Source organism: Puntigrus tetrazona, chromosome 3, assembly GCF_018831695.1.
Source record: "Puntigrus tetrazona isolate hp1 chromosome 3, ASM1883169v1, whole genome shotgun sequence".
In the NCBI taxonomy this organism is placed as follows: domain Eukaryota; kingdom Metazoa; phylum Chordata; class Actinopteri; order Cypriniformes; family Cyprinidae; genus Puntigrus; species Puntigrus tetrazona.
The window spans coordinates 25,441,950-25,469,415 of NC_056701.1; the positions used below are offsets into that span (position 1 = coordinate 25,441,950).

The 27,466-nt window shown below is 40.8% G+C and overlaps 5 protein-coding genes across 18 annotated transcripts in view; 3 read left to right on the forward strand and 2 right to left on the reverse strand.

The window, feature by feature from the left end:
* The first annotated feature begins 660 nt into the window (after positions 1-660).
* Positions 661-2,597, forward strand: ndufb10 (NADH:ubiquinone oxidoreductase subunit B10). The gene is made up of 4 exons (XM_043233824.1): positions 661-896; positions 1,904-2,042; positions 2,132-2,271; positions 2,429-2,597. Exons 1-4 carry the CDS (start codon positions 749-751, stop codon positions 2,512-2,514), a joined length of 513 nt encoding a protein of 170 aa, XP_043089759.1. The 5' UTR covers positions 661-748; the 3' UTR covers positions 2,515-2,597.
* Positions 2,598-3,359: 762 nt separating this feature from the next.
* On the reverse strand, positions 3,360-5,400 carry rps2 (ribosomal protein S2). Its single transcript, XM_043233817.1, has 8 exons — positions 5,336-5,400; positions 4,804-4,941; positions 4,514-4,603; positions 4,241-4,348; positions 3,987-4,160; positions 3,751-3,910; positions 3,569-3,660; positions 3,360-3,482 (listed from the first exon to the last, which is right to left on the reverse strand). Exons 2-8 carry the CDS (start codon positions 4,936-4,938, stop codon positions 3,402-3,404), a joined length of 840 nt encoding a protein of 279 aa, XP_043089752.1. The 5' UTR covers positions 4,939-4,941; positions 5,336-5,400; the 3' UTR covers positions 3,360-3,401.
* A 258-nt stretch (positions 5,401-5,658) lies between these two features.
* On the reverse strand, positions 5,659-8,299 carry si:ch211-139g16.8 (immunoglobulin superfamily member 6). 4 transcript variants are annotated; one of them, XM_043233819.1, is made up of 6 exons: positions 7,935-8,299; positions 7,341-7,670; positions 7,161-7,258; positions 6,761-6,814; positions 6,398-6,536; positions 5,659-6,312 (listed from the first exon to the last, which is right to left on the reverse strand). In XM_043233819.1, the coding sequence occupies exons 1-6, from the start codon at positions 7,981-7,983 to the stop codon at positions 6,281-6,283; spliced, it is 702 nt and encodes a 233-aa protein (XP_043089754.1). In that variant the 5' UTR covers positions 7,984-8,299; the 3' UTR covers positions 5,659-6,280. The 4 variants fall into 4 exon arrangements, with proteins under 4 accessions (XP_043089754.1, XP_043089756.1, XP_043089757.1 ...); XM_043233821.1 differs by having other exon boundaries at positions 6,474-6,536; positions 7,935-8,284; XM_043233822.1 differs by having other exon boundaries at positions 5,659-6,536; positions 7,341-7,709.
* Positions 8,300-8,445: 146 nt separating this feature from the next.
* Positions 8,446-12,456, forward strand: kdelr2a (KDEL endoplasmic reticulum protein retention receptor 2a). The gene is made up of 5 exons (XM_043233823.1): positions 8,446-8,673; positions 9,531-9,631; positions 9,778-9,936; positions 10,237-10,489; positions 11,414-12,456. Exons 1-5 carry the CDS (start codon positions 8,583-8,585, stop codon positions 11,446-11,448), a joined length of 639 nt encoding a protein of 212 aa, XP_043089758.1. The 5' UTR covers positions 8,446-8,582; the 3' UTR covers positions 11,449-12,456.
* Positions 12,457-13,210: 754 nt separating this feature from the next.
* The window catches only part of spag9a (sperm associated antigen 9a), a 29,285-nt gene continuing 15,029 nt past the window's right edge, over positions 13,211-27,466 (forward strand). For 2 of the 11 annotated variants that reach the window (XM_043234969.1, XM_043234971.1), the window contains exons 1-10: positions 13,212-14,007; positions 17,295-17,415; positions 19,928-19,998; positions 20,503-20,594; positions 20,788-20,938; positions 22,068-22,151; positions 23,972-24,131; positions 24,467-24,557; positions 24,749-24,870; positions 25,723-25,734. In XM_043234969.1, the coding sequence (XP_043090904.1) occupies positions 13,708-14,007; positions 17,295-17,415; positions 19,928-19,998; positions 20,503-20,594; positions 20,788-20,938; positions 22,068-22,151; positions 23,972-24,131; positions 24,467-24,557; positions 24,749-24,870; positions 25,723-25,734 (1,204 nt within the window). In that variant the 5' untranslated portion in view covers positions 13,212-13,707. Of the gene's footprint in view, positions 14,008-17,294; positions 17,416-19,927; positions 19,999-20,502; positions 20,595-20,787; positions 20,939-22,067; positions 22,152-23,971; positions 24,132-24,466; positions 24,558-24,748; positions 24,871-25,722; positions 25,735-27,466 lie in introns of all 11 variants that reach the window. The other 9 variants (XM_043234973.1, XM_043234979.1, XM_043234972.1 and 6 more) reach the window with 8 other exon arrangements.

Below are 27,466 nucleotides of genomic sequence, written 5' to 3' on the forward strand. Positions count from 1 at the left end.
CAGAAATGAGGTTAAAGGGAAAATTAAAGAATTCATAAATGGCAAGAAGAATGGAATTATGATTGAAAGGGCAGATGTATGTATAATATTCAGCATACTCTGTTTAGTACAGGGAACGGATCAGTGTAGTTACTGCACTCAGGCAGAAACAACAGAGCGTGCTTTAATAAAATGTGAAACATGTGCAAAGGAAGGGTTCAAATTCTGTGAGGAACTAAGAAACTATGGTGTTGAGGTAGTTAATTTGACTAATTTAATGAGACAACGTGAAGAACAAAACAAAGTATATGGTGCTGTTATGAAATATCTTGAAGAGATCCCTACTCAGGGACCAATAGTTGCTTGTTAGTGCTTCACGCTCCAGTCCAGTTGGTGGCGGTAAATGCACCATAAGTTGGCTTGCCTTCCGCCATTAAACATCCTTAGAAGAAGAAGACGACCTTTCTTTCGGCGGAGATGAGACACGAAATGGGCGTTTCTCAATTTGTGGGCGTTTTCAAAGCGCTGGGTGTTCCGTAATCATGCAATCAGAACGATCCCTCTGACCTAACCCCACCCCTAAAGCGACCCTGACTTTGACGTTAGCCAATCAGGTACATGGAGTGAAACGCCATTAAGTCCCCCCCACAGAGACCTATACTCGCTTTAACGCCATGTTGTGTGAAGCGCGCATGCGCACTGTGGAGGAAAGAAACGGGGAGGTCGACTAAAGGATTTGTGAGGTTTCCCTTCCAATTTAAGGTCGAAAATGCCGAGAGATCACGATAAAGATGTGTACCCGGAGCCTCCCACTCGGACCCCGGTGGTGGAAAGCAAATCGGTTCTACCGAATCCAGCAGTAATACTGTCAAACATCTTCTACTACTCGGTGGACGTGCCAGTGACTGCATTCAGAGGTGAAGCGACGCCACACTAGTGCATCTGACACTGTTTACACATGCTTATTCGTCCAGCTTGATCTATAGTAGCCCTTGAAGTGTGAAATGCACATTATGGTCATGCATTTGTGTTTTAACCCTTGTATTAATGTTAACACTTTACAGTCATGTGCACGACACTAAAAGTCGGCATCTCGTCTAAGACGTGTAATATCAAACACAAACCGTTCTGAGATGGCAATGCATTTTAGTTTAGTCAATTCAGAATTAAAGAAAGAGGTTACTGAGGAAATGGTTTACTCAAAAACGTGCTGTAAATGTGCTCGTGCTCAGACCATCCAAGATGTAAGGGTTTGGAGAGATGTATCATTACATCACTTACTCAGCAGTGGATCCTCTGTAAGTGAACGGGTGCCGTCAGAATGAGAGTCCAAACAGCTGATAAAAACGTCCACATGTAATCCACACGACTCGAGTCCCTCAGTTAACATACTGTGAAAACTGAGAGTTTGTAAGAACCAAATTCAGTTTGGTGTTTTGACCTTAAACAAACATTTTAGGTAAGTCCATAATCCTTAATGTTTCTATGATGCCCATATTTGTTTACAACCGTTTTGCACTTTAGTCACAAACAGTGCTTGATCTGTGCATAAGACACTTTTTACTGGAGAAAGCGATATTACGGATAGAGCACTTATGCTTTAGCTGGTTTTAAGTTAAAAACTTCTTAATGGTGAATTTGATCTATTGATTAACATCGTAATTCGTAATTCATTCATTGATGAATTTGGAGGCATGTGGATTCATTGTGTAGTCGTTTTTTTTTTTTTAACCAGCTGTTTGCACTTTACATTTTGTTGTAAATTTCACCAAAGATCTGTTCTAATGAAGAAACAAACTCATCTTGGATGGCCTGGGAGTTTTCAACAAATTTTGAGCTTACTATTCGTCTTCACGACCACTGAAGCCTGCTTGGCGTGTGGTTCGTGATCCTCATTGAATCGCCCTGCTTTTCGATCTACCAGATTTTGTGGACGGCATCCAGAGCGGTAGGAAGTCTCCCTACTATCATCAGAAGTTTCGCCGTGTTCCCGAGCTGACCCAGTGCAAGGAAGGGGATTTCTTGTGCTATTACGAGGCCGAGATGCAGTGGAGAAGAGACTTGTACGTAGCACCAGAAAGCCCTGTACTGTAAGGATTGCGTCGCATAATGAAGTTTTTTTGCGTACACAATCTTTTTATTTCGTCTGCAGTAAGGTGGACCAGGAGATAGTGAGGGTGATCCAGGATCGTCTTCGGGCCTGCAATCAGCGGGAGGGTGCCAGTTATAAACAGAACTGCCGTGATGAAATTAGCCAGTTTCATTCTGTATCCAAGTCCTTCCAGTCACGCTGTGAGTATCAGCTCTGGTAGAAATCTTATGTGCTGTTTTAAATGAGTCAGCTGTACTAGATGTGGTCTAAAATGCTTCCGAGTTGACAAGGAAATCAAAAGTTTATCTAAGTGTCGAAGAGTTACTTTCCGGCCGTTAATGTCTGTAATTCTTTCAGATGGGGATCTTGGTGCGTACGGCAGCGCTCGGAAGTGTCTGATGAAGCAGAAGGAGAGGATGATGGCAGAGGAACAGCAGGCATAAACCTACAAACATCTCCTTCGGCTTTTCTGTGTCCAGCTCTCTCATCGGTGTATCAAAGTGTAAAATAAAGTCTATTGGAAAGACTTCTCAGCAGCTGTTATTTAGTAAAGTCCAGTCAGTTTCAGAGTGGTCACTAGTTTACCTTGAGACTTACTGTTATTCACATTTGTGCTCTAGTATCAGTTGAGTGGCTATGTATAGAGGTTTAATATTTAAGTGTTTAACCATGTAATGAGTTCTTGCCACTTGCTGCCAAGTCTATAGTCACTATAGCTATTGTTTATAATGTGAAGTGTTAGATACTGGCAGCTTCTGGACCATAGGCACACTCGTACAGTAACAGCATGAAGAGGGTAAACCTCAGCCTGCCAAAGTAGTGATTGTGTCTCTTGAACTTAATTCTGAAGTGGGAGTTTCTACAAAAATATGAATCGGCACAATCATTTAAAGCGCAAATCAGCATAATGATTTCTGAAGGATATGACACGGTAAAAGTGAGAGCTATACCACAGGGATAAATTTGTAAATATTAAAAACAAGTTGCTTATAAAATTTAAGATGCTAAATTGAGTACAAGTTACAATTATAAATTACACTAAATTATTACACTAATAAACCCCTGAATTAAAATGGCTGTGATGCAAAACATGTTATACTCAACACTTGTAGTGCATTCAGTGACATTCAGGTTTTAAATGGTCTTAGTGAAAACCCCTTAAAAAAGGTGTGGATGCAATATTAGCAAACATCATTTAAAACCACCTGATTGAGTCTGCCCACTTTCAGACAGATTTGGCAAATCAGTTTCAAACCATTCGCTTTCACAAACAGAGCACAGACTGAAGTTGGTTCTTTCTGGACTTTTATTTCAATCCATTGTACAAAACTTAGGAGGCTGTCTGAAGAGCTCCCTGAGTCCTCTGGACATTGACCCTGGTGTGAGTCTTGGCCAGATGATCAGTGAATTCCTGGAAATAGGGACAAGCGCACTTTAGTTTCAGAAAGGCCACCATGATGCAGCAGTGAGGAGGACGAACGTGAAAGAGCATGTTACCTGGTAAGGAGACTTGGTGAACACCGTTTCCTTCCAGAGATCAGGGGTCAGGTAGCTGTACGTCTTTGAGATCGCGTCGAAGGTGGCCTTGGCTGCAATGAGAGAATAGACATTACCATCAAAATAAATCAAGAACGTTCCGCTTCATCCTGAAACGCCGGTATTCAGACCAAAGCCCTTACCGAAGTTGCCCAGAGTGGCGGTGCAGCCCCTGGCTGAGGTGTAGCAGTCGTCGATACCAGCCATCATCAGCAGCTTCTTGGGCACAGGAGCGGACACAATACCAGTCCCACGGGGAGCGGGGATGAGCCGCACCAGGACTGAGCCGCAGCGACCGGTCACCTGAGCAGACACGCGCTCCGTCACTAAACGCATCCAAACAGAGCCGAACCGAGCACAAAACCACCTCTGAACTCACCTTGCACGGCACCGTGTGGGGCTTTCCGATCTTGTTACCCCAGTATCCTCTCCTGACGGGAATGATGGACAGTTTGGCCAGGATAATGGCACCACGGATAGCGGTCGCTACCTCTTTGGAGCACTTCACTCCCAGACCGACATGGCCGTTGTAGTCACCGATAGCAACAAAGGCCTAGAAGATTGAGAGACAACACTAGTTTAACAAAAAGAAACCGGGAATTTCAATAGTTAAACGCTTAGAAAGTCAGTCACCTTAAACCTGGTGCGCTGACCAGCCCTGGTCTGCTTCTGGACAGGCATGATCTTCAGGACTTCATCTTTCAGGGCTGAACCCAGGAAGAAGTCAATGATCTCAGACTCCTACAGGAAAGACAGGCAACAAGCAAAGCATGTAACTTGAGGTTTTTTGTAACTGAAGTCACAATGAGTCAAACCAGCAAATCTTTCCTTTTTGTATCTTAACAGGATCCTATTAGCATGACGACATTAAGACACGTTCAGAAATCCGATGAACATTAACTTTACCTTGATGGGCAGAGAATACAGGTAGATCTCCTCCAGAGTCTTGATCTTCATGTCCTTCACCAGACGACCAAGTTTGGTCACGGGCACCCACTATATGAAACAGAAACGGTACATAAACAGGCTAAAACTACGCATTTTTTAGATTGACACTGACAGCTACCGGCATATCACAGCGATTAGTGAACAAAGATAAGCCATAATAAAGAGGCCGACTGTCCTCAATGTGAGCATCTCTTTAACAAGGCGTCTTAACGCAGGTTTACAGCAGCGGGTGAAGGTTGGCGCTTTACCTCCTTATCCTCAGATTTTCCTCCGCGGGCCCCGCGGCCTCTTCCACGGCCCCTGCCGCGACCACGACCGCGACCCCGGCCGCCAGTGCCGAAACCCCCGCGAAAACCTCCTCTACCACCGGCGTCGTCCGCCATTTGCTGTGAAACACGACACAACCGTCAATTAGCAAACCAGTGACTCCAACGACAGATGATAAAGACGGACTTAAAACTCCCGCTTACGAGCGACTAACTATACAAGACACATAATGGACAAATCATGTATATCTGGATAACTATTGTATAAATATTACGAATTGTATAATACAGTTAAGTATGTGGAATACGTTACCGGTACCCGCTATTTTTGAGACCACATCCATAAAAGTGCCCTAAAATAACCTATCCGCCCAAATCATAAGATTAATTTTGCGCCCACATTGTTACTAAGACGCACGCAGATGTGTCCTACAGAATTGTAACATTTTTATTTCGCGATTGCGGAGATATTAAGAGATATTGTTCGCTATGACAGCGCCCCATGCTCACTTACGTGATGTGTGTTCAGGAAGAAGAAGGCCGCACGAGAGCTCGCGGGGTACTTATTCAAGCGCAAGCCTCGCGATATTTCACCAGAGCCGTGATGATGACGACCTCTAGCGGCGGCCTCGAGAGCGCTTTAATCAGAGATCTTTTAAAAACAGAAACGCTAAAAAATACATATGAAGCACTAATTTTGCTAATTAAATGTTACTTAATTAATTAATTTATTGGCATAGATCTATCCCCCACCTTCCATGTACATATTTACATGATAATAAAATTGTAGCAAAGCTATCCAATGACACAAATAACGCAAACGAGTAATGACATAAATTAAATTTTACGTTAAATGATTTATTAAAAAAAATAAACTGAAAGAGAGAGAAGAAGAAAACATTTTGAATCGGTTTGTGTCACATTTGATTATTGCTTAGTAACTAAATATTTAAACCCAATTTGTGCAAGTTTGGTGTGTTTGAAATGAGACCAAGTCAGATTTGAGGTAAATGTATCAAGTAAAGAAATTAGGTGTTGTCTTGCTATCTTTGTAGATGTAGATAAAGAAGACACATAAAAGAAAACTTGGTTGATGGTCAAAAAAAGAACAAATAATATATGGTTATATATGGTAATAACATAACAAATAATAATATTAAAAAAAATAATGAAATATGCCGTTACGGTGCTAACTGATAACAGGGACATTTTGAATACATCACAACTTCTCACATGATTGTAAAAGGTCATCAACAGACAGCATGTCGCAATTTTGGAAGTTCATTTCTTATAATCGCTAAAAATAGCACGCTTGGTAAAAACATGAACATTCATTTTAAATGAGTGCAAAAATGCAATATGTTGCAGTTAAACGTCTTTTCCCAAAACGACAGCTTCCAGGACAAGCGTGGATCGGGGCACTCCCAGTCTTCACTCATCAAGGTTTTGGTAAATATCTTCACTGTAGCACCCATTCCCAGGACCAGTAGACTAGGAAGGTAAAAAAGACAAAAGTGAGGCTGTGACATGCACTAATCGTGTAGCAAACGTGTGAAAATCTCTGATTTCAAATCACTGAGCATTTGGCTTAAAGGAATAAGCCGAAGACGTTTGTTTCTGAGAAGCTTTGCCGTTTGCATTTTGTCACCCACTAAGTTCCTCTTGCTCAGCTCTTGCACCACTCCACTGAAGATCACTTGTCTAGCTGAGACCTCCTGAAAACACAATGCTTTCTTCAAAAGTGTGCCGTCGGTACAACAAAATCATATAACATCGCATGCGACAAATAAAAACCCCTTCAACCTGAAACATAAACCTATTTAAATAAGCAATAACTGGAGCGATTACATTTTAAAGCGCATTAAACCAGAAGATATTGTTATAATGTTTCACAGTATTACTTTTTTATACAGCGAACCGGTATTGAGGGAAACAATACCTTGCTCTCACTTTTATTCCTTCTTCTTTTAAAGACTGATTTGAATCGACCAGTCTGTCGATGGGAAGAAAGTCAATCATTTAAATTCCATGAGGTGTACATTTTATAAACACTTTAAGCATTATAGAGTAGATGTGCTACAAAGGAATGCTCTCAGAAAAAAAAGTACAAAGCCGTCACCGGGGAAGTGCCCTGAGGTAAAAAAAAAAGCTAAATACTAGATAGCATTTGTACGTTATTTACCTTTCCATGGTAATATTATACCTAAAGTGCACAGTTTATTCCCTTTTTTCTTTTGTAGCATACAGGGCACAGCCCCAGTGACAGCTCTGTACCTTTTTTACCTGAAAGCGTAACATTGCGTCACTTTGAAAAGCTGCGTACAGTACTGTGATTGTACCTTTATGCAGACGATGATGCCCAGAACAAGGAGGCTGTACACAATCAGCAGGACTAGCAAGGTCAACAGCAGCGCTTGAGCGCCGTTTAAGCCCCTCTCTGGACATAAACCGCAGCTTTTCTTAAAACAAGAACGTCACGAATCATGCAGATGTGTTGTGAATCTTCAGCTGGTTCTTACCAGAGACTTTCAAAGCGGTTCCCTGTCCGATGGCCTGCGCGCCGCTCTGAGCCAGGCTGAGCAGAGCCGCCGCACAGTAATAAACCCCAGAGTCTTCTTCTGACAGAGAGCTGATAGTCAGGCCCTCGTGCCCCAGGGTGTACCTACCCGAGGGGCTCCTCAGGTCGAGCTGGTAGTGGGAGTCTTTCTTGAACACATACCAGGAGATCTGAGGCGGGTCTCGCTTCGAACAGCTGGACATGGTGACGGAGCAGGGGATGGAGACGGACAACTGCTCTTTTTTTCTTATCAGCTTTCTTGGCTGCTGGACATCTATCTTGCATCCGCCGACTGCAGAAATTCATATTCTTAATGCATAATAATGTAGGCCTAGAAAAAATGGCGTAGCCTGGGATTTACTCTGAAGCAAGTCACACAGAGAAACCGCTGGTAAACTTCACACACGAGAAATGGCAAGAACACTGATTTAAATGCGACAGTTAAACTTTGTTTGATTTACAGCATTGTTTTACAACGTACAAATCCAGTAGGTAAAGAGTGGCTCGATAGTTTAAAATAAATAATCTAGACTAGAACAATTCAGTTTCTGCTCACCTATGCCAAACACAAGAGATGCGTAGGTGAAGAGGAAACCAAAGTTCATGTTGATGCTCCTTTCCCTTTCATTAATGTCTCTCTGTGATTGCTTTTTCAATTTGTTGGATAGTCATCGGAGCAAGTTCTTACACTGGACTGAGAAATAAAACCAGAAATGTGTAAAAATGAGAAGTGACAGATCATGCCTTCATTACTTCCTTCCTTCCTTGTGTGTCCCTCTGAAACTACTGCTTAGTCACATCTATCTATCTATCTATCTATCTATCTATCTATCTATCTATCTATCTATCTATCTATCTATCTATCTATCTATCTATCTATCTATCTATCTATCTATCTATCTATCTATCTATCTATCTATCTCACGTAAAATTACTTAATGCATTTTTTTCCGCTAGTAACTATTGTAATTTTTCTCCTCAGTGGGCGTGGCCAGATGCCAGGGCCGCACGAACTACTCTTCCCAGAATTCTTTGTGGCATCGCAGTTGGCCACGTCACGTCCACCGGCCACGTCGCCCCTCTTTCGCCATATTTCGTGGAGGAATGCTCTGGAGGAGAGCGGCATTGAGCCGGTTCACAGCTATCGCACTCATCCCGAGCTCTGTTTCACGCCACTAAACCCAGCCAGAGAGAGAAAGGCATCATGAATATCTTTAGGCTGACTGGAGATCTGTCTCATCTAGCTGCCATCATCATCCTCCTGCTTAAGATATGGAAGAGCAGGTCCTGCGCAGGTGAGCTAAACTCACACAAAACACACTTCCCTCATACGTGGAGTTCTCAATATGCGTATTTACGACAGGTAGAAGAGACTTTAGACTGGGTCGAGCTGTCGGAAAAGTTTATATTCAAGTGCGAAGCGTGTAAATAAAGTGCAGTGTGTGTGTAGCATTCAAGCTAATGGCTTAGCGTGACTTGAAAGCTGTTGAAGGCTAGATTTGGGTTGCACTTGCAAGTGAAGATTGTGTTTAAATGGACGGATCTGTATATATTTGACCTCTTGTGGTCGTCAATGGTTTGTCTTACTGATTTTAAGGATATCAAACATCACAGGCCAGTTCTGAGTGATTGAAATAGCTGCAACTTGTGGCCTAGTTACTAACTGCACTTTTAAAATAGTTTGAAATGTGTGTGTGTGTGTGTATATATATATATATATATATATATATATATATATATATATATATATATATATATATATATATATATTTATTTTAGCGCGCACTCTCCATCGAGTCGTTCAGACTGTAGTCTTTACTATGTAGAGGAAAATTCGCATCTTCATACGTTGCATTGTGAAAATCAGCGCTTTTTCACATGTTTGATTTCATGCATGTCTCCCTCTTTTATTTGCCGAAGTGCGTTGCATTCCTTGCTTTGACGTGGCAGTGCATGCAGTTATGTGCGGGCTTTGCTAGGATGGGTCATCTGGGTAGTCCGGATGCATTGTTATCAGATATCTGATTTGCAAAGCTATAGAGAACCTAGACGCAACTCTTTCGAGCTTATTATTCAGTAAAAGCCATTTCTGTCCTCGTGTGTACATCGAAGCAGCAGCTGTCCTGAGTGTAAACGTTTTTTGCCCCATCAGGAATTTCTGGGAAGAGCCAGATACTCTTTGCCTTGGTGTTCACCACGCGGTACCTGGATCTCCTGACGTCCTTCATTTCTCTTTACAACACTTGCATGAAGGTAAAGGCTAAGAGTGAACTTTGGATTCGTCAATCTTAAAGATCAGCGATCGCAAAATCAATGTTTCGCCACATCGGCGTAAACGGGTTCGCGTACAAAAATGACCTTTTTAATTCGTTTTCTTTGTTTCTGTGCTGCGAAACCAGGTAATCTACATCGGATGTGCCTATGCCACAGTCTACCTGATCTACGCCAAGTTCAGGGCGACTTACGATGGAAACCACGACACTTTCAGAGTTGAGTTTCTGGTGGTTCCAGTGGGAGGTCTGGCCTTTCTGGTCAACCACGACTTCTCCCCTTTGGAGGTGAGTGTTAGACGGTCCCGCGTGTTGTTTGCAGATGTTTAAACTGTCAATGATAACCCATTTATTATCAAGCACCTGCAGATAACGCGCATTATCTTTGTTAAACGCAACCATAATAATTCCAAGCGGCATGCCCTGAAAGAGAAATATATACGCGCACACGCGTATTAACAAAAAGCAATTACTTGCAAATAATGCATATAATAAAAGCAAACTGCGACAGTTTAAATTGAACTTGGCAATGAAAATGCTTGAAGTCGTTTCAACCCGTGTGAATTATTGTTGTTATTCACGTGACAGATTCTTTGGACCTTTTCCATCTACCTTGAGTCTGTGGCTATCCTGCCTCAGCTGTTCATGATTAGCAAGACCGGCGAGGCCGAGACCATCACTACCCACTATCTGTTCTGCCTGGGGGTCTACCGTGCCCTCTACCTCTTCAACTGGATCTGGAGGTTCTACTTCGAGGGCTTCTTTGACATGATCGCTATCGTGGCTGGGGTCGTCCAGACTATCCTCTATTGTGACTTCTTCTACCTTTACATTACAAAAGGTGAGTTCAAACGGAATTTGTTTAGAAAAATTTGATATCATCTTGGGTACAGTTTATGGAATTAGTGTTTCTTCGTGAGAACGGATTCGGTGAAGTTTAGCTTTATATCAGTCGCTCACCGGTGGATCCTCTGCAGTGAATGGGTGCCGTCAAACAGCCCAAACAGCTGACAAACACATCACAGTAATGCACAAGTAGTTCACTGTTAAATCCAGTTCATCAGTTAACATCTTGTAAGAAGTGAATCCATTATTAAGATATGGCTTAGTTAAGAATCCTCTGTTCGTAATATGGCTTTCTCCACTAAAAATGTTGTCTTGTCTGAATCAGGAGAGAAATTTGCATAGATTACGCTGCAATGCAATACATGCAAAATGGCCCAAAACAGTTCAAAATATGAAAAAAATATGAAATAGTCTCTATATTTTGAGCATGCTCAACGGATTAAAGTTAAAGCGCATCAACAATGGATTTGTTTCTTATAAACGTTCAGCTTTTTACTCTAGCTGGAGTAGTGCGGATTAATGTTTTTTTTCCTCTCACTCTTTCCGACGGCACCCATTCACCGCAGCGCACCCGTTAATGAGCAACAGCGCATGTGCATGTACAATGTAATGCAAAATTTCTCAGAAACCTTTAATAGCCCAAAGGACAGGGCATTTTCAGCTTATTTTTATTTTAGGGTGAAAGTTACTTATGTGAATAAACCAGTGATCCTTTTACTATTAATGCATGCAATAATTGCCACATAAACACTGGTGTGTGGCTTCTGTTTTTAGAATTTGGCATGTTTTAGGATTAAAAAAATAATAATTATTAATAAAAAATAATAAAAATAAATAAATAAATAAATATATATATATATATACACATTTAAATTTGTCTTCCTGCTTCAGTTTCTGACATCTTTTGTCTGGTCCACAGTGCTGAAAGGAAAGAAGCTGAGTCTACCAGCCTAAGTGCCAAAGAACAGAGAGCTGTGTCTCCATCAGACTTATAGAGGGGCACAAGCCAATGATGCCACCGCAAGATGCCCAAGACAAAGAACGCATAACGCCAGTTCAATCACTGATTTATTTCTCTCCGCCTGGACGCTAACCATCCCCTTACAGAAACGAGGACGTTTTTGCAAACTTTTCTTCTGTCTTTAGCATCTTGCAATGCGTTTTTTTTTTTTTATTGCTATTGAAAAGAAAAAGAAGAAAAAAAAAAACAACTTTTCTATATGCAAGGTGTATTGAAATATTGAACAGTGCATTGTACACATTAACAGTTAAATGCGTCATTGTAAATTTTGTCCTTGATTGGAAATAGTTCCCAGAGTCGGATAATTTTGCGGTTCTTTCCTGATTTAAGAGGGGGGGAAAAGTGAAATGTGTGTGTGTGTGTGTTCATGAATTCAAATTATTACATCCCATTCTTTATTTCCCCAAATTGTACAGATGGTAAAATCATCCTTTGCTTCGGTGAACAGTTTTGCCGCCACTGAAAATTTTCGAAAAAAGAAAGTCCTTTTCATTTAGTTTCCACACAAATGCCTTATTTGTATTTCAGTTCATGTACAGAACCATTTTTGTCGATGCCCCCAAAGCAACAAGTCAACTGTAAATAAGAGAGCACTTCGTGTTTCATTGAGCGCGGTCCTCTTTCGTTTGACCCATATCATTTTTAAGGATGATACCAGCTGCTTTAAACATTCGGTGATTACCTGCAAACGTCAGCTTGTTGAAATGCAGTAATTTGTGGTAAGACCATTAAATCTAGTGCTGTGGATTCAGTCAAAGCACATTTTGGAGTGAGTTTTGTAGAATAGAATTATTATTATTATTTTTTTTTTTTTTTAACGGACTACAACTTGTTTTCTTTACGTTTAACATCCCCCAATGTTTTCCCCTCTCGAGTCATTCCTGTAGGGTTTACAGTTATTTTTCTAGTTTTTACATGTCTTCAATAAATATTTTAAGGGACACGAGCTGTGTGTCATTCTTTTGTTGTTGTTTCTAATTTCTATCGACAGTTACTTTAATTTAACTCGTTTTGATAATTATGGTTAAAAAAACACATGATGGAAACAAATGAGTTGCCACTTAAAGTGTATATATAAGTTAAATACAATACTCAGTTGAACACTAAGTTATTTTATATATAAAGTTTTAAACCTGTGACCCGTGTACAAAGTACACATCTTCTTCACCATGACCAAGCGTTTACCTCTGATTTGAGCACTGGGACGACTCGGGAAGAACTCTGGATAAAGTATTCGGCATCATTTTCTGAGAAAATGCGTTTGGCTTCGCCTTCGTTTAACGAGGTTACGCTACCAGATGCTAAAATAATGTCTAAAACGTGCTTTGTAAATAGCTACTGACATATCAAAGAATTATTTAATTGAATGAAAGAACTGACGCAGCATTTTACAGTGTAGAAATACCAAGATTATACCCAAGAAAACTAAACAAAAACATGTGCCTTAGGCATTATTATTTTGAAAAAATAAAGAGAACCCAGAATTAAATGTATTTTGCGAATTATGTAGCACAACTGATAATATATGTATATATATATATATATATATATATATATATATATATATATATATATATATATATATATATTTATATATTTTTTTTTAATATGAAAAACATGGCAAATATGACGCAACGTTGACGCAGTTTACTATTTTTAACTACAACTCGCGTCTATTTACTATTTTTAGAGCGGCTTTTAATTTTCTTTGTCGGCTGAACACTAACCCTCATGATTCGGATCCCGCAATCTCGCCGAGGAGGCTAGTTATCAAACCAATTGATGAAACGCTTCGTCCCGTAATGTGAAGCGTGCCATTTCAATAAACAGCACCGCGGAGAAACACGACAACGCCAGATATGAATATGATCACGTGAGCTGGTGTTGTGGCGCGGCTCCTGCCCGTTAATACTTGTGACGGCGCGCGGCGCGGCGCGTTACGGTACGGCGCGTGACGTCACCGCGCGAGCGTCTGGTCCACGGCTCCGCTGTTGTGTGGCGACCGCGGGAAGAAAAACACATCGGCCGGTTCCAGGGAGGGACGCTGGACTTCCGCGGGGTCACTGCGGCCGTGTCTCGGACAAGATAACGGAAATACACCGGCTTTTCGTCCCTCGGACACAAACCGAGACTCGTTGGTCCGGAACGGCGGAGGTCTGGATCTAGGACGGTCTCTCTGGAGAGGAAGGAAAATGGAGCTGGATGACGGAGTTGTGTACCAGGACGATCCGGGCACGTCGGCGATCATGTCGGAGAGGGTCTCGGGCCTGGCCAACTCCATCTACCGCGAGTTCGAGAGGCTCATCCGCAAATACGACGAGGACGTGGTGAAGGAGCTGATGCCGCTGGTGGTGGCGGTGCTGGAGAACCTCGACTCGGTGTTCGCCGAGAACCAGGAGCACGAGGTGGAGCTGGAGCTGCTCAAGGAGGACAACGAGCAGCTCATCACTCAGTACGAGCGCGAGAAAGCGCTCAGGAAGCACGCCGAGGAGGTGAGTTAGTGCCCATCATCATCATCATCATCATCTCAGGGAGCCTGGCATCTTTGTTTTCTTGCAGCATCATCATCACAGCCGCCACGTATCACCGTGCACGTGCACGGCTGCTTTTCGTCATGCCCCGTTTATCCAGCGCTGCCCTTAAGAGGGCGAATCAGCCCTCGGCCTTAATTAAGCAAATAAAGAATTAAAACGTGCATTTCGACGCGCTTCGCTTCGTTTTTCTGTCCCCTGACGCTCTGTCTGGTCCCCGGCGGTGGTCGGAACCTAATGTACGGACTAGAACTGGCGCAGTCGTGTTGTCTGCGCCCAAGTAAAGACCAGAGGTCGACAACTAGCTAGCAAACAACGAGTTGTTGTTTTGTTTTGCCGCGCAAGCTGCAGGGACGGATGCTCGCCTCGTACGGGAGGAGAGACCGGGGCAAGTTGTCACAGTGGCAGAACTTCGGCTACAAACGTTCTGGCGAGGTTATGAACAAGCGTTGAGAGAGCTGTCCGGTCTAATAATGCTCTCCAAACATTGGGAGAATTTATACGTTTTATATTTATATCACACGTTGTCTATACGTTGTTCTTAGAACCCTGGAAACTGTTAGCCGAGCATTCGGAACATTCCGAGAACGCTGATAGAACGTTCTTTCAAAGTTGTCACGTTTACTAAACATTTTAGCTGGATCTTCCTTCCTTGTTTTAAGTGTTACCTGTGAGTTAATGTACCCGCGGCGTTTGCTAAATCATAAAATCAATGTTTGCATAACCAGGACAGATATTATAAGCGATAAATATTTAGTAAAAGCGCGTCGTCCGGTCCAAGCCTGTCATCAAGCACCGACACACACTGACAGTGCAGTGCTTTTTCACAGACTTTGAAATCGTATCGAACCTTTCGCGGTTGAAGTGTGTGAGTTAATGCGACTCTAATCTGTTTTGGAAATAAGATTACGCCGCATTGTACAGTTCTCAACGTGTGTAAGCCTGACTTTGGACAGATTAAGGCTGCTCAATGGCTTTATGCGTTCCTGACATGGTGACAGTTAACCGGGATTATGAGCAATATGTCTGGCACATTCTACTACCAAAACACAAATGAGCCATGAGCCGCATTAATCCCCGTGTGTGTACTGATACGGGATCTGGACACATCCTATTATGACGGACAGATTTCCCTTCCGGCAGCCGAGGGACTGTGACATAAGGCTGGGATCAATATTCGGCCGTGGGGAACATCGATCGTTCTCTCACGTATCAGAACACCGTTGTGCTCAAACTTTTAAGACTGTTCTCGGTCAGGTTTCAGGCACAGTGTGTTAAATTTAACACAAATACTCAAAAACAATATTTAAAACCCGATGCGCTCTGAAATACGCAAAGTGCAAAGAGCGTACATGCACCAAAGTGATTTTAAAAGAATTATGTACTCATACAAACGTTTTGACGCGCAAGCAGACGGAACAGTGCTGAAAGAAGTCTATATCAGGAAAAAAATAGAACCAATTAGACAACAGCCAATAATAAACCAAACGGTGAACCTCCGAATAAAATATAAAAAAAAACTGTAAAATGTTTTTTTAAAATAAGACATAGAACCAATATGTTCTATTATAGTATTTATTAATGTTTAATTAACTGTATATTTTTAATTTTAATTAGGTTTTAATTTTTTATGGGTTATGTGCTTTTGTCATTTTTATTAATTAAAAAAAAATTCCATTCAGCTTTAATTTATTCTTTATCCCAGTTTTAATTTGAGCTAATTTTAGTAATTCATACACATTTATTTTCACTTCTAATTTTCTTGCATTTTTATTTTTTCATCTAAAATGTGTATTTTATTTTAATAATTACGACAGATCCTTTTTTTTAGTTAATGATAACAAAGTCCAACTCGTAGCTGCAAAATCAGTTTAAACTTATAGCGTTTTATATTTAATTGTCGTTTAGCGAATGGATGTAATTAAAGTTTTTCCATGGACGATTATGATATTTTTGATATCTAGAGAGAATAGTGTCTGATACCGTGCAGATAATACCCAGATGAATACAGAAATATTATCATGTCGTTGCTGTTAAACCGAGAGCTTTGTGTTGCGCTGAAAGGGAACGGTAATTGAATGTGACTTGAACCTTATGTTTTGTTGATCTCTGTGCTCGGGGGGCCGCTGAATGAGTTTTGGCGTGCCGGCGTGACGGGAAGCTGAAGTGACACTGAAACGGCTCCCTTTTATCAGATACACCGCACCAGGCTCTCCAGGAGTCCCCTGTACTCCGGACGTCAAGCATGTGTTCTGTAGAGATTTGCAGGAGAGCCATTCCAATTAGGGAAGATGCCTTGAAGTATTACTTCCTGACCTGACTGAACTGAACTAATTCACACTTTGCTGTTTTCATATGCTGTAAAGGTTCTTGGTCAGTAAAAGTTTTTTAAATGAAATTCATATTTTTCTTCTGCAATTATGCATCAAATTGATCAAAAGTGACAGTGAACGCACGCATTATATTACAGTAGATGTCTTGTTTGTACTCTCTGTTGAGTAGCACAGGTGTTTTTAACATGTCTATTGAGCAGCAAATCATGCTTCTCCAAAAATGCAAACAAAAGTGTTGCTGACCCCAACGTTTTGCTTTTGGTTAGTGAGTATTGTGAACATTTTTACGCGCTTAAAGCACATTTTCGTATGTTAATCAGTGTTAAGCAGTCATTTATCTGCACAACTCGTGTACTTTCTGTGTCTCGGCGTCAGCTATTGGGGAAAAAAAAAATCTGCCGCTTTGGTCAACCATAAATCCACATTTCATATTACAGATTTCATATTATAGATTGGATGTAGTTTAATAAAAGAAATCCTTTATAAACTTTTCTGCCTTGCTTGAGCCGGTCATAATAGATTAGACATCTTAATCTTGTTCCTCTGCTCATAAAAGGGTCATGTAGGCCTAAGATAATGTCAGACTTCACATTTATGTTATTCCTGATCCTGTTTTCTGATGCATTCTGCTGATTTGCGGATATCACGAAAAGTGATTTTCTGCTTGAAGTTTTTGTAGCTTTTAGTCTGTTGAGCGCTTGATCGATGTGCTAGCTAACCGAAGTTCATTTACACGCGAAAAGGGCTCACCCTTAAAATGTACTCAAATATCCCCTTCCTTTAAATGACACGTATCGCTTGCATTGTGATATCGTAATGTAAAATAAGCTAAATCCTGTAAGGTTAGGGTTGGCAGTTTTAAAAATAAATGTGCTACGCAGTATTTAATTTGGCCTTTGTGTTTTCCGTGAGCAGAAGTTCATTGAATTTGAAGATTCCCAAGAGCAAGAGAAGAAGGATTTGCAGAACCATCTGGAAAGCCTTTCATCACATTCCCGTCAGCTGGAGCTGAAGATCAAAAACTATGCTGACCAGAGTAAGGATCACCTGCTTTATTTCCTCTTCTCGTTCAGTCTGACACTTCCATGATCTCACGATCTATTAAACCTTCATGTGCCTTCTACGTCTTATACGGCCGTGCATCGGCTCTTAAAGGAACAGGCCACTCTTTAAAAAAAAATGAGGCCGAAAACGGGCTCATTTTCCCAATCATAGTTGCACTGTGTACTAAGGCTGACTTAAAATGAAAAGTTGCAGATTTCTAGGCTGATATGACTAGGAACTATATTCTCATTTCGGCATAATCAAGGAACGTCGCAAAAACGTCGCAACTTTTAATTTTTTTGTCTGTCTTAGTACACGATGTACCACAACACTCTTTAAACTCCTACTTTAGTATGAAATAGCTGCAAGCCGTAGTTCTGTGTGCTTTAGCTGTTACGTGAAGTACTGGTTTAGTGTTTTTCGTGGTTCATGATACAGTACCATCCCGTAATTTAATCTGCTCTCTCTCTCTCGTCTCAAACCATTCTACCGACCCTATTAAGGGATCGTTGAGAATATAGAGCGGTCCGTTTCCACAGCAAAGATTTGACGCTTTCTTTGGCTTCGACATATAGCTGTTTGATTCCTCGTGGCTGTGAGTCATTATTGTGCAGATTCCCATTAAAGTGAAGTGGTTGGGTGCTAGTTACCTGACAGCAATATTGATTTTCAAGGGTTGCTTGCTGTTTGCGTCAGCATTCAATTTCAGATTCATTTAGATCTGACACATGAATGCAAACCTGCCATGTTTTTCTGTCCATATTCCACTTGTGTAACTCATCTCTCCTTAAAAGTACTGCTGGGAAAGTACTCACCTTCAGGCCGTCTAAGATATGGATGAGTTAGTTTTTGATCAGAACAGATTTCGAGATGCGTATCATGACATCACTTGCTCACTAATGGGTCCTCTGCAGTGAATGGGTGCCGTCAGAATGAGAGGCTAAACGGCTGATTAAAACATCTTTGTAATACACAAGTAACTGCCACAACTCCAGTCTAACAACTGATGTCTCAAGAAGTAAAAAGCTGCTGTTTGTACTAATAAACAAATGAATTTTTTTTTACAAATTTGCTAAAACACCACTGGAAACACGCACAGATCGAGCGCCGTTTACATGGACTGTGGTTATTGTGATGTTTTTTAATCAAGCTGTTTAGACTCTATTTTGACGGTACCCATTCACTGCACACGATCCATTGGTGAGCAATGCAATATTTCTCCAAACCTGTTCTGCTGAAGAAAGTCGGGCACATCACAGATAGCCTGAAGGGGAATAAATTCATAGCAATTTTTAACATATGGGTGAACCGCTCCGTTCAAAAAGACATTTGCTGTGCACAATTAGTTGAGTGTTTTTGTGCACAAAAATAAGTTTAAAACGGTGCAACAACCTTTATTAATATTACTTTAAAAAGCAGTCATTCTCTAATTCTGCACACATAAACTCCCCTCTGAATATTTTTGAAAATAATTATGAACCACATCAGAATAACCAACTGGCTGTTGTGACCAAATGCAGTGATGCATCGCGTCTTTTCTCGATGAATGGAAAACAGAATTAGATTTGGTGTCAGAGCAAATATTTACACCTCAAGTAGTCTGGCTTTGAGCGAGCGAGTCTAGTTTTGCATTCATGTGATTTAAGTCTTATTAAACGCAACGTTTTCTGTGGCCCTGAATAACATTAGTCATCTTCTGTCACTTTAAAACATCCGCAAAAAACCCCGAAACCAGGGCCGTTTCAGACTGAGCGAGTGCTGGAACAGGCCCGCGGGTGATAACGATATTAGTCAAGCGCCAAAACATGCTAATTACGGACGTCTGCTGTTTTAATCTGGCACTAATGAATTAATTCTGCCATTAATTAATACTGCGTTTGCAGCAAACCCTTCTCTGAGGTTCGAAGTGGATATCAGTTCTAGTAGAAATCGCTGTGCCTAAATGGAGTATGCAGAAAGTGAATTAGCCGCTCTGATTGTGGGATACAGCGGACAGATCTGCCGCAGGCTTAGATTTAAACCCGAAAGCTAAAAGTGGATTATGTCTTCGTGTCACCTCTTAAATCAAGCCTGTTTAATATCCTCCGTGGATCGTCTCTCCGTAGAGCTGAGAGTGTTTTTAAAAGGCCTCGCTGAAAGCATCAGCTTTGCCCACTCAGACTAGCTTAACTACCTGGTTTCCGGCCAGTACTAAGGCGGGCCGGCTTGGGTGTTTTTGAGCGCTGCACGGTGAAGCGCGGGTCTTCGAAACCTGTTACGACGACGACTGTGATAATTAGCCTTGTTTCGCTGTCCTCATTTAATTCATGGCCCTTGCCCGAGCTTGTTCCTTGCGTTTACGAGACATTTTGCATGAATTCGCGTTGCACGATACCGTCGAGTTAGATATTTGGAAAATACACATTTTTGGACACTTTTGGACTCGATTGCAATACTGAAACCTTTGCTAATGACACTCGTGCTGTTGAATAAGTCATTTATTTTTAACTTTTTTACTTTCTTAGTAAGTCGATTAGAGGAGCGAGAGGCCGAACTGAAGCGCGAGTATAATTCCCTTCACCTGCGGCACACAGAGGTAAGAAAGACAGCTCATTTAAATGAAATGTACATGTAAATGTTTAGATTAAATGTTACTTTTATTCAGTGAAGACGTTAAATGATTATGAATCGAGAATTAAATCGAATTAGAATTAAAATGAACAAAAGTGAGAATGCAGGTGTTTATAATGTTACAAATAGAATATTATTTAGAATAAATCGTTTTTTTCAACATCATGGAATCCTTATATATCATGGTTTTCACAAAAATATTAAGCAGCACAATTCTTTTCAAAACTGATGATAGATGTTTCTTGAGTAATGCTGCTGAAGTTTCAGCTTTGCATCACAGAAATAAAGTAAAATGTTAAAAATACACGACAATAAAAGAGTTATTGTAATTACATTTCGCGATATCTTTACAGAAGTTCACAAAAGTTTTTACTTTATTAGTTAAATGCAGCCTTGGAGAGCATAAGAGCCTACCCGCAGCTCTTTAAGGACAATATATAAGTTTACTTTCTGTTCATCTGTTCTTCAGATGATCCACAACTACATGGAGCACGTGGAACGGATCCGGATGCAGCAGACGGGAGGAGAGAGCTCTGACACGGGAACAATTGGCCGAGTTCGGTGAGATGAACACGACCCTAGTATCTGTGCTAAAAAGAAACAAACACCATCGTATATGGTTGTTTCAAAAGCTTTTAAAGCAATGATTTTTTTTGCATGATTTTTTACATCAGAACAAGGATCGGTTGCATTCCATATTTATATTAATACATGATGCATGATGATTTTTGATCTTCTTTTTTTGATTAAATAGGAAAGAGCGGCCCTTGTCTCTGGGAATCTTCCCCATGTCCGGCGGTGGCCCTTCACTGACGCCTGACATCCAGGGCAGAGCTGAGACTCCTGGGATGGAGGGCTGGAGATTTAATAACCTCAGTCATCAGCGCTCTAATGCCAGCCTCAAGGTACAGTAACCTCACAGTATCATCATCCGAGAGTTTACACAGAGCTAAGACAAATGTCCAGGGCAAATACACCAGGCCATGAAAAGAAAAGAACTGACGTAAAAAAGCAATCAAAAAAAGCAGTCTAAAAACACGTCTGCCATGTTTGTTCTGAAACCCGGGAAAAAAACCTTGCAATAAATTGCTCTATCAATGTTGATTAAACCAAACAATCGATACATCGCATCAGACCTTATTGTTATTCTTTTTTAATCAAGTGACTGGGTCATTACGTGTGGGGTTTTATATCAAGTACTCAGACGATCTGTTCAAAAACAGATTCGTTCAGGAAAAAGACTGCAGGGTTGCTCTGAGAGGCAAAAACGTTTGAAAATATATTCATGATTAAAAAGACAATATTTTGTCTAAAATCTAACTTGACGAATATTAACTGAATATCAATACAAATATTAATAGAAAGTTTATAATATTTTGGAAAACAACACTTGTGTGATATTACTTGACTATATAAATATAAAAACAAATCCTTACAGGGATGCTTTTTTCTTTTGTAACTTGAATTATAGGGGTATTTTCATGGCATTTAATAGGCTTTTAGACTCGTGTTTATTTTTTCCAAAGTGAGCGAAATACTGGATAATGTCAGCTAGCGTGTCATTAACACAATTATGACAATTGACAATTACTATATCATCGCAGGTTATGAAACTACAACAAACATAATATTTTTATGTTCCCATTCGCTCCAGACCGAAAATCCACACTACATCCAATGTAATCAAATTTGTCCTTTTACCTTAAGTAAAAATGTGACAATGTCTTCAACTGTGGAAATGCAAAAAAGAGACGATTATCCCGAACATTCATTTCATTAATGCTGCAGCCATTTTTCTTTACGTGATCTGACTTGATGCTTCGGCGTCCACGTTCACCAGCATGAAACATGGCAAATGTAAAAAAAAACGAAACTGGATCGCCGCTTTAAACATTCTCGTGCATAATAATGTTACGTAAGACTCGTGTTTTCCCACCCAACAATGCTAGATCGCAGCGCAGACGCGCAAGAGCGCTATTGTGTTTTGTGTTTCAAACAAATATAAGATGCCACGTCCCAATTTTCTCGTCCAAGCAGTTGGAGGCGGAGGACACTCCAAAGAAAAGGGATGGTAAGGATGTTCTGGAAGCTTGGGACTCGCTGGCAAACGACTGCAAGGTAGCGAGGCTGTGTGCCGGCGGACAGTGTGTAGTGCAAATCACTGTAGTCCTCTGATAGTCAGAAAGTTTATTCACAGAACGTGGTTTGGTGTCTTAACTGCATGCAACTACGCAGGCGTAGAAAGTCAAGATTCGTAATAAATTGGAAATAAAAAAAGAGCATGTTAACGTGGAGTGTCTTGTGCTATTTCTTTTAGTTATGTAGGATATACAGTTGCATACAGCTAATGCATGGTGTCCATTTAGCTTTCACCGCATGTCATTTCAGTTCCACGCCGTCTTAGATTTCATTCTTCGTTTGCATATTTCTAACATTGCGTCATCAGAATGGTAGGTGACTGTATTACGCCGTTAGTCAACTTTTTTTGTAGTTATAATTTAATTTTAACAAGTGTTGGGGAATTTATTTTTAAAGTGGTCATGATCTGCCTTTTTATTATTTTGTACAGTTGCATACACTTGTGTGGCGCGACATTGTGTCCAGTATAGTCGGCAAAACGTTGCCTTTTAGCTATTTTTTATTTTTTTTAATCTATTTATTTTTTTGTTCTTACCGATGCGCTCTGGATCGTCAAATACAGATTAGCATTTAGTTTCGGTGTAGATCTGTGTTTGCCGCTTTTGTCGCTTTTATACCACGTGCACAAATCGGTGGGCGGGGCTAAACAGGTAGATATGTAGAAGCAGGCGTTGATCATCTTCTGCGGAGGTCGTCCTCATTCACTTATTCTATATCGTTGCTCAAGCTGTCTTTTCGGCAGATCGAGTTCGATATAAGCTGCTTCTAGACCAGCCAGAAAGTTTTGAGACCTAAAACCTGCATAATATCTTTAAAGCGCAATGACCTCTTATGTCAAAAAACCGAGGCAATTATATTTTTCAGTTCATGACCCCTTTAAAAGAAGCGTATTATTTCGTCACTCCTAATAAAAGTGACTGTTACTTTTCGTATAGTGGGAAAGTAATGCTAGTTCTGCATTATTTTGGATAAATTGTGTGGGTACGTAAAACACGGCAATAAAGATTTTGTAGTTTTAGGAGGTTAATGCAACATAGATGTAGGTTTTCTACCGTGTAAATAAATACCCCCAACGCTTGGCTTTAACATAGTTGTTTTCTGTAAGTTACTGCATTCGTTTTAAATGTGTTGCATTTACAGCAGTGTTTTAATCCAGCACAAATGATGATTGCTTTGTTGTTCGGGGTCTGTTTTGTACATCTCTGTGCGTTGCGGTGTGTTTCTGTGGTAGCGTTGTTGTAGAGATTGACCGATAATTGTTTTGGACGATTTTCTCTTCCCGTCTTGTTTTCAATTCTTAATCACATAATGTCATAACATGCACAGTGGCATTAATTAGAATTTTTTGTCATTGTCAAATAGATTTAGTAGCACTGTAATATTTACAATATTTCTGCATCTTAGTTATCAGACACTTGAAAAAAAACAAAAATGTATCGGTCGATCTCAATAGTTATTCTTGTGTCCTGTACGCTTTCCTCCAGTTGCATCATTGAGCTGTCAAACGTTTGCACTTTTTTTTATTCTGTTTTAAAACCTTCAGCCTGAACCGACAGTGATTTGTCTAATTATTATTTGATACACACACACACACAAAAAAAGATGTTTACAGCAGCGCCATCTCTTCTATATTTTGTTGTGTCTGTGCCGTGCGTGTTTGTGTGGCCGTTGGTCAAATGTTCAGGGTTTAAGTGAATATCCCGACCCCCTTTTTGTTTTCATGTTGCTTTCCCTCCTCTGTCCCTGAGCTGTGACCTCTGACCTTCATCGTGTGAGCATTGTGTGCTGAATGATTTCAGGAGGAGCTGTCTGACCTCAGCCAGGGAGGCTCAAAGTCTGTCACTCCCATGTCCACCACTGCCTCAGATCTGGCCCTGGACTCGCACAGAGAGGACGGAGAAGGATTCTGGAAGAACACCGAGGTTCAGGCCGTTCCTGGGACCAGGAGCGTCTCTGCGGGTTAGACGCTCTTTTGCTGCGCATGGAAGGCATTACAGCTGTGTGTGTGTGAACACAATGGCCAATCAGAATCAACAGCGCTTAAAAATGATTAAAAATTCTTACAGACCCCAAAATCAAAATGCAATTCTAGGAAAAACTGCCTCAAAAATGGCATGTTAAATTGTAGCAAACCATGTATTATTTCAAATAAGAACATTATGCTACCTATTATGCTTTTTTGACTGTGGTGTCAAAGTGTATGAGTGGAAAAGACCAATTTCAGCCACTCGTACGTGTTGCAGATCGCATTTTAAATGATGATAAGTGCGCAATTGTGCATTTTGATTATTCAGGCCTGGCTGATGATGAGGAAAAGTCAGATGTTCAGGCCATTATTGAGTCCACGCCGGAGCTCGACATGGACCTCGGCTATAAAGGTTCAAGGTAATCAGTGAGCCATAAATCAAACACTGGGTCTAAAATGTTTGAATGTGTCTGTGATCACAGAAATATTATTTAGGTTTCCCTTTAAACTTGACTGCAGCTTTACCTTCTAATATTAAAGTGTCAGATCCTAAATCCAGTGCTGGCCTGTAACTGACTGATGTAACATGCTCGTTGCTGATGTGTTGAAGCACCCCGACCCGAGGGATTGAGAACATGGCGTTCGACCGAAATACAGAGTCTCTCTTTGAAGAAGTGTCTTCAGCAGGCACGGGTTTAATTGGAGACGTGGACGAAGGAGCGGATCTGCTGGGTACGTTTGTTTCTGTTGACTTTCATACACTATGAAGGGAAAAAACAAACATAAAACAGTTTTACTTGAGCTTGATTATTACTGACATCAATAGAATACTTCATTCAAAAACGTGCTGAGAATCTACTCGTTTTCTGGACATCCAAGATGTAAACGAGTTTGTTTGGAAAATGCTCCAAAAAATGCACTTGCTCACCAGTGGATGCTCTGCAGTGAATGGGTGCCGTCGGATTGAGAGTACGATCAGCTGATTAAAAGCATTGCAATAATCCACAAGACATCTACAGCACTCCAGTCTATCGGCGAATGACTGTTAAAGTGAAAAGTTTCATGTTCGTACAAACACATTTGTCTTTTAAAAGTTTCTTACCTTAAACTGTTGCTTGTGGATAGAGTCCTCTATCCGTAATATTTTTTCCCAGTTAAAAAATATTCATCCTGTCTGAATCAGGAGAGAAATACGCGCTCATCAAGCAATGGTTTAAAATAAAAAAAATCTTGCTGGATTTTTTTCTTACAAACACACAGCTTTTCACTTCAACACTTCAACACCGGAGTCATATGGACGTGATGATGTTTAGACTATCGGACCATTGGTGAGCAAGTGATGCTTGTGCATTTCTCAAATCGTTTCTGATGAAGAAACAAACTCATCTACTTCTCGGATGTTCTGAGGGCGAGCACGTCGTCAGCAAGTTTTCGTTTTTAGGTGAACTATTCCTTTAAATATGTGTCATAACGAGATGAGCTCTGTGATGGTGGCACAGTCCCATGATGCTCTGTTTTGCATGTTGAACTGACCCAGATTTCTCTCTCCATGCCCTGTTCTCCTGTTCTTCCCTCTAACCGCAGTGGAGTACTCCGGTGTGTAAGACATCCTTGCTTCTTTCTGTCAGATAGTCTTTGCTTGTGTTTCAGTTAGCATCATTTTTGTATCTAAACCTTTCATTCATTCCTCATATTTCTCCATACGTTTCCCTTTAACTGAATCATACAGTAGCAAACAGGGTCACCCGCATGTAATGGTGTTAGACTCAAGGCCACACAGAGTCGGTTGACAATTTTCTGCACTTATTATGAGATTAATTTATCTCACAATTGTTTTTTTTCCACAGAGTTCGATCTTTATAACACACCATTTTGTCAAGTCAAAAATGTGAGATAAACTAGCATTTCTGAGAACACGCACACACACACACACACACACACACACACAGACACACACACACACACACACACACTCACGTACACACACTCACGTACACACACTCACGTACACACACACACGTACACACACACACACGCACACACACACACACACACACACACACACACACACACACACACACACACACACACACACACACACACACACACACACACACACACACACACACACACACACACACACTCACACACACACACTCACGTACACACACACACACACACACGCACACACACACACACACACACACACACACACACACACACACACGTACACACACACACACACACACACACACACACACACACACACACACACACGCACACACACACGTATACACACACACACATGTATACACACACACACGTACACACACTCACACACACACACACACACACACACACACACACACACACACGCACACAGACACACACACACACACACACACACACACACACACACGCACACACACACACACACACACACACACACACATGTACACACACACACGTACACACACACACGTACACACACACACACGCACACACACACATGTATACACACACACATGTATACACACACACACGTACACACACTCACGTACACACACACGCACACACACACACACACACGCACACACAGACACACACACACACACGTACACACACACACAGACACACACACACACACACACATATACACACACACACGTACACACACACACACACACACACACATGTATACACACACTCACGTACACACACACACTCACGTACACACACTCAGGTACACACACTCACGTACACACACACACACACGCACACACACACACACACGTACACACACACACACACACACGTACACACACACACACACACACACGTACACATATGAATAAAAGTAATTTGCATTTGTGAAAAAATTGTAATTCTAATGATCTAAAATTAAAACACATTAAAACAAAGTAATAATAGCATGCCTTAAATACTATCACATTTCCTTTACATATAAAAAGCACAGTGGTACAGTAGTAATGTGAATTTTTGTTCTAATAATCTGAAACTTTTCTGTACTAGTATGTTTTAAAAAGCAGTTTATTCACTTGAATACATTTTATTTTAATTAATAGTATAGCAGCAGTATATAATAATAGCAGTAGTAGTAAATAATTATATTATATTGAGCGTGCGCAAAACAATTTTAATAGCTCAAATCGTTTTTAAACCCTAGATTTAACTTTTTTTTTAATTGACAAAATGACACTTTTTACGTCATCATTTTTTTCCACAAACCCACGGTTTCCCCAGCTACACTCAGCGCAGGTCGGCCGTGATATTAATAAGTGAACTCGGCACAGATTGTGTGTGTGGG